The sequence below is a fragment of the Gadus morhua genome, chromosome 23 (genome assembly GCF_902167405.1).
Source record: "Gadus morhua chromosome 23, gadMor3.0, whole genome shotgun sequence".
Classification (NCBI taxonomy): Eukaryota; Metazoa; Chordata; class Actinopteri; order Gadiformes; family Gadidae; genus Gadus; species Gadus morhua.
In genome coordinates, this window is record NC_044070.1 from 13,240,857 (window position 1) to 13,253,121 (window position 12,265).

Sequence of the window (12,265 nt, forward strand, 5' to 3'; positions counted from 1 at the left end):
ATAGTCTGTGTTCAGGTACCCAATATGGTGGCAGTGTTAAAGAAAATGAATGCTTGAAATAACCATGCAACTGCAAACAGCGCCCCAAAAGTGCAACCTTTTAAATTCCATTGCCACAATTTCTATTAAAATTAACTACTTAAAATCAATTATACCTATTTTGATGCAGTAATATCCTAAATTGTGTTATTTATTTACTATTAACCACCCTATCTTTAGTTAACCTGAGATGGCTCGTCATTTCTGACTGCACACTTTTTGACATGACCATTTGCAACTCTCTTGGTGTTTTCCGATCTCTCTCTCTCTCTCTTTTTTTCTTTCTCTTTCTCTCACTTCTCATCACCAGAGGAAGCTGACTATAGTGGACTCCACTTAGGTGAGAGATCTTGTCTTATATTCCCTTTGTCCTCTGTCTCCTGCCATAGATGAGCCATCGACTGACTGCGAAGACACATGTTGTCGAGATACTCATTTGAATAAATACGTTTTCTCTTTCTGTCTTTCTTCCACCTTAATCTTCAACTCCAACAGGTTAGTTTTGGCAACATTAGGGTTGGCATTTATAAGCATCTATCATAGAGAATGGATTTCTATGACATAGGTAATGTCTGTTTTATTAACTGTTACAGTACAGTAGATATGCACCTCGGCAACTCTAGTAAAATTCCAAAAGCAGTTCTGTAACGAACCGCGACACTAAACTACAGTACATTATTTCTATTCCCATCCTTGTCTGAGTTCACTGGTTGGACAGGCCGCATCTAGGATTTAGGGAATATAGTATTTATCCTGTTCTGCCTCTGCTGAAGGCCTTTTTGAGAATGATGCCGGGTCGGTGCGGCCACTGATTTTCCACGCTTTGTCCTCAATGTCCGGCCAAAGCTCACCATGTTGATGTGGTCCTGGTTGTACCCTAATAGCAATTGCCAGAGCTCGCTCAGCTTCTCACAGATCTTCTTAATGCTAGCAGTTCAAAATCCCTGTTTTCTACAGAGAATGTCCCCTGTCTTGTTTTTATTACCACTGTCATTTCACAGAGTAATCATAAGGCACAGTATCCTTCGGAGGACCGCAGGCCATCATGACTGGCTTCCACAAAATCTCTGGTTTCTCTTTCCTCCCTTCCTCCTCTATCTCATTTAACGGATTACGGTCCTTGTTACTTGCTCTCGCTCTACCCTGCTCTGACCTTCTTTCTGTGTTTTCGCTTTCACCTTGTGTGCCCTGGTAAGCAGGTCACAAAGGGAGCAGGCCTCTGGCTCACTCCAAGTGCACTGCAAACTTTTGCAACTCAAATGTCACAGTACATTTAAAATCTGGTTCACATACATACAAGAACAGAAAACAAGCCAGGTTTTCCTCAACCAAATCTTTTCATCGCTTTCCTGTGCTTGAGGACAGATCAATTGGGAGAGGTCATTGACCTAAACCAATTCCTTTCCCCTCCGGACCCGTCCCACTGCCCAGCAGTATGCTGAGCCGATAAGGACAGGCAGAACATCGGCATGGGGGAGAAGGCGGGGAACAAACACTGCAGTTATAAAAACTTCTCTACAAGTGTACTCATTTAATAGCTTTTCATGCTGTTGGATGTGGTGGTATGATTTAGAGCTGGGCCGACCCGTGCAGTTGGATCCCGGAGACGCGACAGATGCCTTTTCAATGCTACTGAGGTTGCACAGGGAGATGGAGGAGGCGTTGTGATGGAGGAGGCAGTTGTCGTCTTCAGTCTCTGGATTGTTTTCCCTTCATACCTCTGTCTGTGATGCAACTCTGAGGACTTGCACTGCCAAGACAGTGCTCCAGCGGTATTTGGCTTGTGACGGGGAATCTTAAGCATAGAGATGCAGCTTGATTTGAGATCCACGCTCAGGAAGTAGAGCCAAGCTCAGGCCGAATGCGATGTCCCGAAATGCCTTTGCAGCCGGCCCCAGCAGACAGAAGCATCTTGGGCCAGAGAATTAAAGAGATTTCCTAGTGATGCTGACACTCCGGGGTCCGTTCCTTCTTCTTGTAGAAACACAAAAAGACAAGTTTTCCCTGGGACCCGTCAATGTGCTGTAGCTCGAGTCCCGACAAGAGAAACTCGATACTGTGTGACTGAGTGCGTAGGCACGCTGGCATCTCATGCTGCTATCTTAATTGTCAAAGACACTGGACGCTTAAAAAAAATAAATAAAAAAAAAACAGCCACAGGGGAAGATGCACACATAGTGAGATAGATGGACAGATGGCGCTCAAGCAAGAAATAGAAAAAAAATGATGAAAAAAGGGGTCTGGGAAAGAAATCAGTGCAATCCAATTACCGCAGAGTTGTTGAAAAATGGATGAAGACGTGTTATAAACTAAAAAAATTAAAAAAATATGCTCCATTTCCAAAACTAGTTTATTTTATCTGTCGTCAGGATCATCGGTCGTCAATTTACGAAATCCAATAATAGGAGCATAAAAAAATAAATTCTGATATTTTCCCCCCACCAGTCTCCAAACAGATTAACTTTTTTGTTAAAGATTGATCGGATGGATGTTGAAATGGCAAATAGTTTTCTGCCGTCTACATTTGCAATAGTTTTGCAGGTGTTCTGTCTGAGGTTTACCAAACCAAACAAACCAGTTCTGGTGTACCAATAAAGTGCTGCATGCAGCAGTAAAGTGCAGTAGCGAGGCTGTGTTTCCCGCAAAAAGGTTCCGGGTTCTGTCCCCATGTGACTTCATGCCCGGGCAGGAGCCCCACCCCTGACCCATTCCTGATGCCTCTGTATGTGTGCACCATTTTTTGCCTCGGAGGAAAACAATAAAAGAGAAAAGAGTGCTGGAACTAAGCAGGCTGTACTTCTGCTCTACAGCATTTCTCTCTCTCTCTCTCTCTCTCTCTCCCTTTTTTGTGAACATCAGTTTGATGAGACAAACAGAAGAGCAATCATCCTCTAGGCATAAGGCACCAAGGGACTGCAGCAGACGAGAGAAGTGGTCATCTATTATCCTATTTGTTTTTCTACTTTGCCATTTGTTTTTTCACCAAGGGTTTGGGGCATCCGGCACCGTTTCATTCCAGGGAATGTCTCGTCTTTAGAGAACCCTGGAATAACATGGAGTGGGAAAAACAAATAGGTCTCAGTCGCAAACAAATCTCTTGCGGCCGACTGGTTTTGAGCATAGCTCAATGGTTTAAGACTTTGACACTTGGGTCGGGTATGCGTTCCAAAGGAATAGAGTTGTCGACGGAAACTACCGTCATCGTCGGTTCTCTGAACAAAAACACTGTTAACTTCTGTCAACATGGACAGGCCGTGGATAGACACGAAAGTAACGCATACCATCATTTAAGTGCTCTTTCCTTAAGCACAGCTTATCGAATTATTTCCCTTTTTGAAAACATGCATGTGTACAAGTCCTTGAAAAGAGATTTGAAGGAAATGTGTTCATGGCGTGACACATAAAAAATCAGACCAGAATTCTTGGCCTCTGAGAAATGTGTAGGTTGTAGGCGGTTGTGTTAGACTCTAGTTCTCCGGAAGCGTTTTTTGTTGTAGAAGTTGGATGCCTTTTACTGCGGGGTTCAATGGAACAGCCTCAGATGGCCACTTTACTACCCATAATGCTTTTCACAGAATCCTCTGAGCTGCAATATCCGCGTGGACCCGGCCAATAGGTGCACTTGAAGGACGCACCTGTCTTGATACGCCCACTCCCCTTCCCTCTTCTCTCTAAATTTTCAAAAGCCGAATACCCCAGGGCACTTTGAACTTGTGCTTTTAGCTTTCTTTTTTAGGTACTTATTTGATTGATTGGTCAAGACTCGCACCATTGAATTTCAACCGGTCATAAGGAATGCGTAGAACACTTCAGTTGGAGTGAAATCCCGTCTCCGGCCTAAGGCTTTCTTTGATATATTTCGTTGGTGTGAGCAGAAACACGTCCTTCCCCCCTGTTGTGGTATTGATGGCCGACAGTGTGGAAAACCTCCGCCTCCTCTTCGTCCGCAGCCTCCCTCCACGTGCCCTCCTCGAGACGCCAGCCAGACACGCGGCGGTAGCAGGCCGGGGGTACGCAGGCCTGGGAGATGCTGGGTAATGCTTCCCACATTCAGTGCCCGCAGCGGGGCTAAGCGGCACTGCTCTAGACCACAGCGTGCGGCACGGAGCCGAGGGCGTAACGCTCCCTTAATCCAGGGCTGCCATGCCCACTTAATACCCAAGACGTCGCCTCCATTAGTCGTGAGGAGAACAGGGGGGCACCCCCATCAGCAAAACCTGGATGGCACTGGAGCTGTCATCACGGACCCTCAGAACTCAGGCCCCCCGGGCCCCGTGGTGTACTAGGGGCCCCCGCCCAGGTGGGGTTATTTTTCTTATCTTTTTTTCTTTCCTTTTCTTTCTTTTCACCAACCACCACGCTCTTGGACTCGTTCGCTGCATATAATGAGGTTTAATTGTAGGGGAAAATGGCCGTCATCCTTTATCCCTTGGTCCCTGGTCATCTCGCTGATCGCCCACGTGTGGCCTCTTCCTTGTCCTCAGGTTTCTCCACTTTCGGACGCCTTTAGGCGATTTCATGCCTGTAATAGTTACTACATTGTTTTGGTCATTTATTTCTGGTCATTTATTTTGTCCTGTTGGAGGCATTAGTTTTGTTTCTCCCGAATCCTATTGAGCTCCTACTGTTCCATGTGTGTGGGCGTGCGTGCGTCTGTGTGTGGGCTGAGGGTGTCGAGGCATTAGCCTCTAATCGTGTTGTAGATGCAGTAGTCCCTCTCAGAGAGGACGCTGCCCTTAGGGAGATTTCTTTGAACACATGCTGAATATCCTACGTGGCTCTAAGAAATCATTTCACTGGAAAATTAAAGTGTGTTTTCACATGCACTGGCAATGTCCAGACGTGTGTGTGTGTGTGCGTGTGCGTGTGCGCGCGCGTGCGCGCATCTGTGTATATAGAAGAGGATTCAGTTGCAATACTGGCTATCAGCCCTCCATGGCTTGGTGCAGCCTATTAGGTGTGGCGCGTGTGTGTGTGTGTGTGCGGGTAAGTGTGTTTGTATGTGCGGGACTCCAGAAAGGAAATCTTTCTCCTGATGTCCAATGTTCCATGCCAATCTCTACACTCGACCAAGACACCACACGGTACAGCAGAACCCTTCGAAGCTCTACGGTCAATAGCCACTGAGCTCCTAAAATATTTCCTTGTCACTCGGGGTCTCGGTGCCACACATATCCAGCGTTCCTTTTTACTGCAGTCATCCCTGCGCTTGGAAAAGAAACCTAATGTCAGACAGGCTATGCAAACATGCTGCCGTTCCAGCAGGGCTGAGGTTCTTCAGGTCTCTGAGCCTTTGTAGAACTTGGGCCTAGCCGAGTCGGGGTCCTTAATTCTGGTTTGAAATAATTTCCATCCCTCTGGACTAATTCTGTCTCAGTGGGTTAGGGGGATATGAGATTGTGCTGCTTTATGAGGCATCGTGGAATTGTATGTGGGGAGTTGGGGGAGGGGGGGGGGGATGGGAGAGCTGGTTGGTACAATGATTTAGCCCCTTGCCGCAATAAATGGATGAATGCACGGTGCAGCCCCTTATTCTGATGGAGCTGTCCAAGGAGGCTTAAGTCATTGCAAAGGGCTCCCTGCAGTGCCAGGCCCAGTCAAGCCAGGAGCCGGGACGGGGGCTGACGATCTGCGTCAAGAAAACCTTTCTCCCAGTTATGACCCCCATTACCCCCATCTAAGCCAGGCCAGAGCCAATAAAACACCAAAACCTTGCGCTCCAGGAGAAATTGTCTTTATTCAAGCAAGCATTCGCTAATTGTTGATCAAGTTTTTTTCTTTCCGTTATCACAAACCACCATTAAACCATGTAATGTTTGTGGCTAGAAAGTCGAATTCCACATGGTGTGGCATCACATGAATACCATCTCTATTTGTTCACTGGTGGTGATGTCAGCGATTCAGGATATCGGTCACGGTCTATGGTACATTTCGGTGCCCCAGAGGAAGGCAGAGTGCTGTATGTTTTCCACAGTGTGGTAGAGGGTAATGCTCCTTGGGTGGGTGGGGGGGGGGGGGGGGGAGTTCAGAGCAGTGCTAAGCGAGTGGACTCACCGCAGGAGAAATGGCACAGTCAACACAAGCCACAACGTGCCCACAATGGAACAAAGTCTGCTCTAAACGTTCAATGTAACACAATATCTAGTACTTGAAGGCACGTGCGCGGCCGTTTGTGTATAATACGGTGAAACGCACGGTGAGAGACGTACACACTCCGCTGTCGGACACCCGCACGCACACACGGGCCGCTGCTCGTATGCAGATAGCCGCGCGTCGGTATGCTCCCGCTGCAGGGATGATGACTTACGGCCTGTTTCATATGCATCTCGCCGTGGATCGGCCCCTCTTATTATGTGACCGTTAGAACGAGAGGGAGCCGGGGAGGAATGTGGTCGTCCTCGCTCTGCACATCTGCACGGATCTCCAGTGGTTTTGACTGTGTTGTGGAAAGTATTAAGAACAGGGCTCATAAGCTTTAATACTCTCCTTACCCTTTCCACCTCCCTTCTCCCTTCTCCCGGCTATTCTCACTCCCTTGAAATCCATTAGGGATAGCACGAATATGACCGAAAAAGGAAAGGGAAGAGAAAATAGTATTCGATAAGATATGGTTAATGATATGGTTTTCAGGGATATATTGGATTTTAATTTTATTTTCTTAAGGTCGGGGAACACAACCGCAGCTGTCTTTAATATAGAGTAAGGCTCTGCAATGGAGGCTTTCGGTTTGATACTGTCGTCAAGCGTCAGAGGCTGACCCCGTGCAAATCTCCCTGATTGGACGTACAGCCATACTGTGCAGGTGGCCTTTAAAAACTGTCAATTCATCCTGAACGAAATTCCTTGTGAAACATACTTGAACCATGCACACTAACCTTGCCCTCGTCAAAGGAGAGCACCGTGAACATGCCGAGATGGTCGGCTAACAGCTGATTCCGGCCATCTGCTAGGGAGCGAGTCCCAGTGCAACCCGAGTGCTGACGTGATTCGGGTCTCTATTTAACCTCTGACAGCGACCACTGTATCAACCTTCCAGAACAAGACACGCTGAAGCCATGTTTTCATCGAAACCAAACAATACGGGAAAACCAACCCGCCATCTATAAAACACGACCACAGCATTAGGAAGATCCACCGCAATGACTTCATGCCTTTACCCTTCAGTCTTCAAGACGCTTCGATGTGTATGCGAGAGAGAAGGCATTTCTTCTTATTTTAGGGATTATGCATCAGTTTGCATTCTGGGGAGATTTTGCAGTAAAAAAAAAAAAAGAGAGATGAAGCTCTCCAAAAGAGTATAATGTATCAGAAATGAAGCCATTCACTGGCTGGCCAAAAAAACGCTGAGACGGCCATAAATTGTTGCACAGTTGTTGGGCCTATGTGTGCACACTCTGGATCACAGTTGGAAGTGAGAAGGCAGACAGACGTATACATCCCCCGTATATGTAATCAGCCAAAACACTGAAGTCGTGCACAAAAACACACTTTTAATATTGTCGATGGCTCACATTTTTTCAGTTGCAGTTGTGAATTTAATTATTTCTCTCCCCCTCTCTTTCTCTCTCTCTCTGTCTCGCTGTCGCTATGTCTCTCTTTCCCCCCTTCTTTCCCATTGTCTCTTGTCTCTGTCTGTCTCCGTCTCTCTCCAATCCTCCACTTCAGCCGGATTCAGGAGAAGCTTCCGCCTCAGCCGCAGGAACAAGAAGACCAACAAGTCTATGTACGTGTGCCAGAAGAGCGAGCTGTACGACATGGCCGACGTGCCCACCTACGAGGAGGTCGCCCCCTACTGTCGGCCCAGCGGAGCTAGACACAGGCTGGTGGTCTTCGTCGGTTAGTTGTGTGTGTGTGTGTTAGTGTGTGTCGTGTGTGTGTCGGTGTGTGTGTGTGTGTGTGTGTGTGTGTTGGTGTGTCGGTGTGTGTGTGCAGCATGTTCACATGTGTAGATCAGTGTGTACACGTGTGTTCCCACAAGTGAGCAATAAAAAAGTCAGTGGGAGGGGGTGGGGGACGGGGGGGGGGGGCCGGGACATTTCCAAAACCCTGCCACTGTATTTTTTATAAAGCCTCCGTTTTAAATTTCCAATGTTGGCATTCACCTCACACTACCATGGCGGTGGTGGTCCAAGAGGCCAAGAGTTCCCCGACTTACTGTGTGTGTGTGTGTGTGTGTGTGTGTGTGTGTGTGTGTGTGTGTGTGTGTGTGTGTGTGTGTGTGTGTGTGTGTGTGTGTGTGTGTGTGAGTGAGTGTGGAGGGGGAAGGCTATACATTAATCTCCCCCCCCCCACCACCCCCACTGATGGCGGTCCATCATGGCCACACTTCACCACAAAGGACCTGAACCTTAGAACTCCCAGGTGTCGTGAGCCTTGCCATCCCATCCCATGAACCCAGTACCCTCTAGGAGTGACCCCCCACACACACACACACACACACACACACACACACACACACACACACACACACACACACACACACACACACACTCTGCTGGTGCATGGGGGCCGCATGTGAACCGTGCACACGTCCCGCTCCCCCTCCTCCGTGGCACCTCGCTAGCTGCTCTCTCCTCATCTCATTTCACACGCCACATGGCTTGTTAGGGCAACGGTACGCAGGCCGTCCGAAAGAGCTGCCTGACACACACCAAGCTCTTGAGAATGAATCGGGAGCTTCCTCTTCCAGAGTTTGTGGCAAGAGTGAAGAACGTCGCCTGTGAACGGTGGAACAATACTCACTTCGCCAGGTGCAACAGAGACAGAGAGCGAACTCATTCACCGTGCCAACCTTTTTTTTTCCATCATACTTTCGACCAAATTTCATAAGTTCCACTACTTTACAAAACGATTTTTAGTTGTTTGTGTCAAAAAATGTCAAGAGTGTCACCAGAACAAATTGAGCGAAACACATTCCTCAGTGCACTCCAAATGTATTTCCATTTGTCAAGGAATGGGACGCATTCATGGAATGAGCTGAGCTCTGTCCTGCACGTCGTAGTCACACGTACGCTGCGAGTGTCTGGCCATATTCTCTGACTCTCTCTCTCTCTCTCTCTCTCTCTCTCTCTCTCTCTCTCTCTCGCTCTCTTTATCCTTATCTCCCTCTATCCCTAACTCACTCTCTCTCTCCCCACTATTTTCTAGCGTGATTGACCAGGGCCTTGGTGGATGGAATGTGTCACGCGGTGTATGGACTTCGTCAGCCGTGTTGCTAATTAGTCATCCCATTAGCCGGCCAGCTTTCACAACCTTGTTCAGGCCAGGGATTCTGAGCCCCCCCACCCCCTCCAACCCTTTCACGCTAATGTAAATACTTGCAATTGACCGCTACGATATCCTCAACGGACTGTGGACAATTTCACACCTACCTAAGCAGAGGGAAGCGGAGGATGGGTCTGCTTTATGTCACCTCACCTTCCCCGTTCCCCTCCACTCCTGCTCCCTTCGTCTTCTCCAAAGCGCACACGGTCTCTCACGGATTCCTGTGGAGAAACTCTTAATTCTCCCCTTTTCATTTTCTCCTTCTGTTGTCTCTCTCCTTTTCTCTCTCCCTCACTCGTCTGTTTCCGTCCACCTCTTGGGCTGTCCGTTGGAAACGTTATGACCTGGAGAGGGACGCAGAGCTTTTTATTTCCTAGTGGTCCATTTGAGCAACGAAGGAGCCATGCAGGGTTTTCCATACAAGAGCCACCTTGGCCTGGGCTCAGCTTGGCCTGTGCTCAGCTTGGCCTGGGTCTTGGCTCCGGCCCCTTGCGTTCTTTCCACACACACATCTGACGGAGGAACAACGGGGAGAGAGCGCGTCTCGTTTGCGACGCCATGGAGGGCTTTTTTTCTTTTTAACGGCTGCAGCTCGTTTGTTTTAAAAGCAGGGGTCGATAACGAGATCGCTAACGAACGTCTAGCCAGCCCCGCCGTACTTTCAAACACGCCGAGCAACAGACGGGGGGAGGAAGATCGGTGTCAAGACCAAATTGAGATGCTTATCTGTTTTAAGGTACTCTGCTACTTGAGTGCGAGTCCTCGGAGCCAACCAAAATATATTTTACCTAGGCACATTTTGACGCGAGGCCCCTAATGTTCTTTTGAAGTGGATATGTTTATTTGCACTGACGAAGTGATCCGTCGATATCCTCGTCGAAGTATGTGTTTTTTCTGTCTGTAGTCTGGGGTCCATGTCTGTTGCAAGGTAATCCGACACACAGAATTTACGGTAAGGTGCGGACTTTAGTGTTAATCACTCAACGGCAAAGGATGCTACGGTGGAACAGAATGTCTCAATGTGGTCTGGTGAAGGCTTAAAAGCCGTCCAATCTCTCCCGATCCCCCCATCACAACCACACTGGGCCATATTTGTATTTATGTATTCAAAAATATGTAGGGCCTACGGTTTGCCACATTTCACCATTGTTTTCCATCACCAGCTCTTCCAGTAAGGGCCCGTGATATTCTCCACGATGCTGTGAGGGAGACAGACGGGGGAGGAGGGGGGAGGAGGTGGGCAGGGTTGAGGCAGAGGTCACTTTGACCGGGCTGAACTTCGGCGTACACCCGGGTGCTGGTCACCTCCGCCCAGACCACGCGTGATGGGCCTGGAAGTTCTAAAGTGGGTGGCGTTCAGCGCCCCCTAAATTCTCTAATGAGCGCGCTAACGGAGTCCGACACTTTAACTGGCGAGGGGCAGGCGGCTAGCACAGGTTAGCGTCTCTTTAGTTGCGCCGCTGGTCACCCCAGGGTGAAATTCGAAAAGTGCGAGGAATGAGGTTGAAAGTTAATGGAGAAACCAATCCAAAAACACTAACCCCGAAAATATGCTTCTCCTCCTTTTTCTCTTTCTTTCGTTACGGTTTGAGTCTTTAAATATCCCCTCGTATTGGGGTTCGGTCATAAAAGAAATTACGAAAAACAATGCACAAAGAGGTGTTTGTAGTGTGCGAGCGCTAATGAGTATGCACCATTCTTTTAAGGACAGTTTGGCCCGTGGACGGCAGCAGGGGAGCTGGACTGAGCTGTGGACCCTGTCAACACAAGGACACCACATTCTGTCTCACTGTGGTCTCACAAATAGCCCGTTACGCCCCAATCGGGTCTGCCAGCCTCTAGCCTCACAAATTACACTTCAGATTTATAATCTAAGTCGAAGAGCAGACGTGTTTCTTTCGTTTGTGCCGACCAATCATGTCGCTGGAAGCGGGGAACTGTAAGCACGTCATTGGCCAACAGCGAACACAAACTAGTAAAGACTTGCTCAAACAGCCTTTCCGAAAATTGACGTTCTTAGAAAAAGGCACTGTTTAAACTGGCAATTTGAAGAAATATAAATCCTCTTCTGAAAACTTCCTCCCCTCGCAAGAGTGACTTTATCTGGACCGAATATCTCCGTAACGTAACAGGAATCTGAGTGCAACCGCGCCCCTCTCCGTTTTCGAACCTGAACCTGCCTCACCTCTACTTTCTTACCGTCCAAACCACGGAGGACAGATAACGGGAGGACTTTGCTGGCTCTGCCCCTCTCACCACCCTCAGCCACCAGCAAACGTCCCCCTCCCTCTCCCATCTGCTCCGGCTCGGACTAATATGCAGTGGCTGGTGGTGTGCTTGTGTTCATGTGGGCAGGTTCCTGCAGAGGAAGCTGATGCATTCTTCTCAAATATATATATATTTTTTGCATTATCTGACATCACCTGTGTCAGATAAAGAAAAAATAACCGACTGTCGTGTGGTTGTCTGCTGGTACTTTTGTCCAGGGCGGATGAAGTGAGTTTGGCGTGTGGGTGGGAAGGGGGGCGGCTGCTGTCGAAGCTTATTAGCCAAATCGTGCATCGCTCCAGTTTCGGGGTACTGATGAAATGTTGGATGAGCAGAACTGACAGGAGCGAGGGGAAAAAGGCCACTCACGGCTCTAACTTTCCGCTCTCGCTGTGCACAGCTTGTGTCTTCGATTGTACACCGGTGACCCCTCTCACCTTCTGTCTTTCTCCTCTCACTGTCTGTCTCTATCTTTACTCAGACCTCCATCCCTCTGTCTGTCTCCTCCTCCTCCCTTCCCATCTCGCCCTCTCCCTCTCTCTTCCTCCCCATCCTTCTCTCTCTCGCTGTCTCTCTTCACCCGTGGATGCGTTGTCTGTGTTGTTCTCAAAGCGGAGGCAGATAGGTGGGGGAGTCGGAGGAGAGAGGCCTGCTAAACACATTCAGGGTCCGCTGAAGTTAATTATCCAGCAGG

At 48.5% G+C, this 12,265-nt stretch overlaps 1 protein-coding gene across 2 annotated transcripts in view; it reads left to right on the forward strand.

The window, feature by feature from the left end:
- The window catches only part of mpp7a (MAGUK p55 scaffold protein 7a), a 119,782-nt gene that overhangs the window by 89,628 nt on the left and 17,889 nt on the right, over window positions 1-12,265 (forward strand). For both annotated transcript variants that reach the window (XM_030349710.1, XM_030349711.1), the window contains one exon: window positions 7,705-7,875. In XM_030349710.1, coding sequence (XP_030205570.1) covers window positions 7,705-7,875 — 171 coding nt within the window. The remainder of the gene's footprint in view (window positions 1-7,704; window positions 7,876-12,265) is intronic.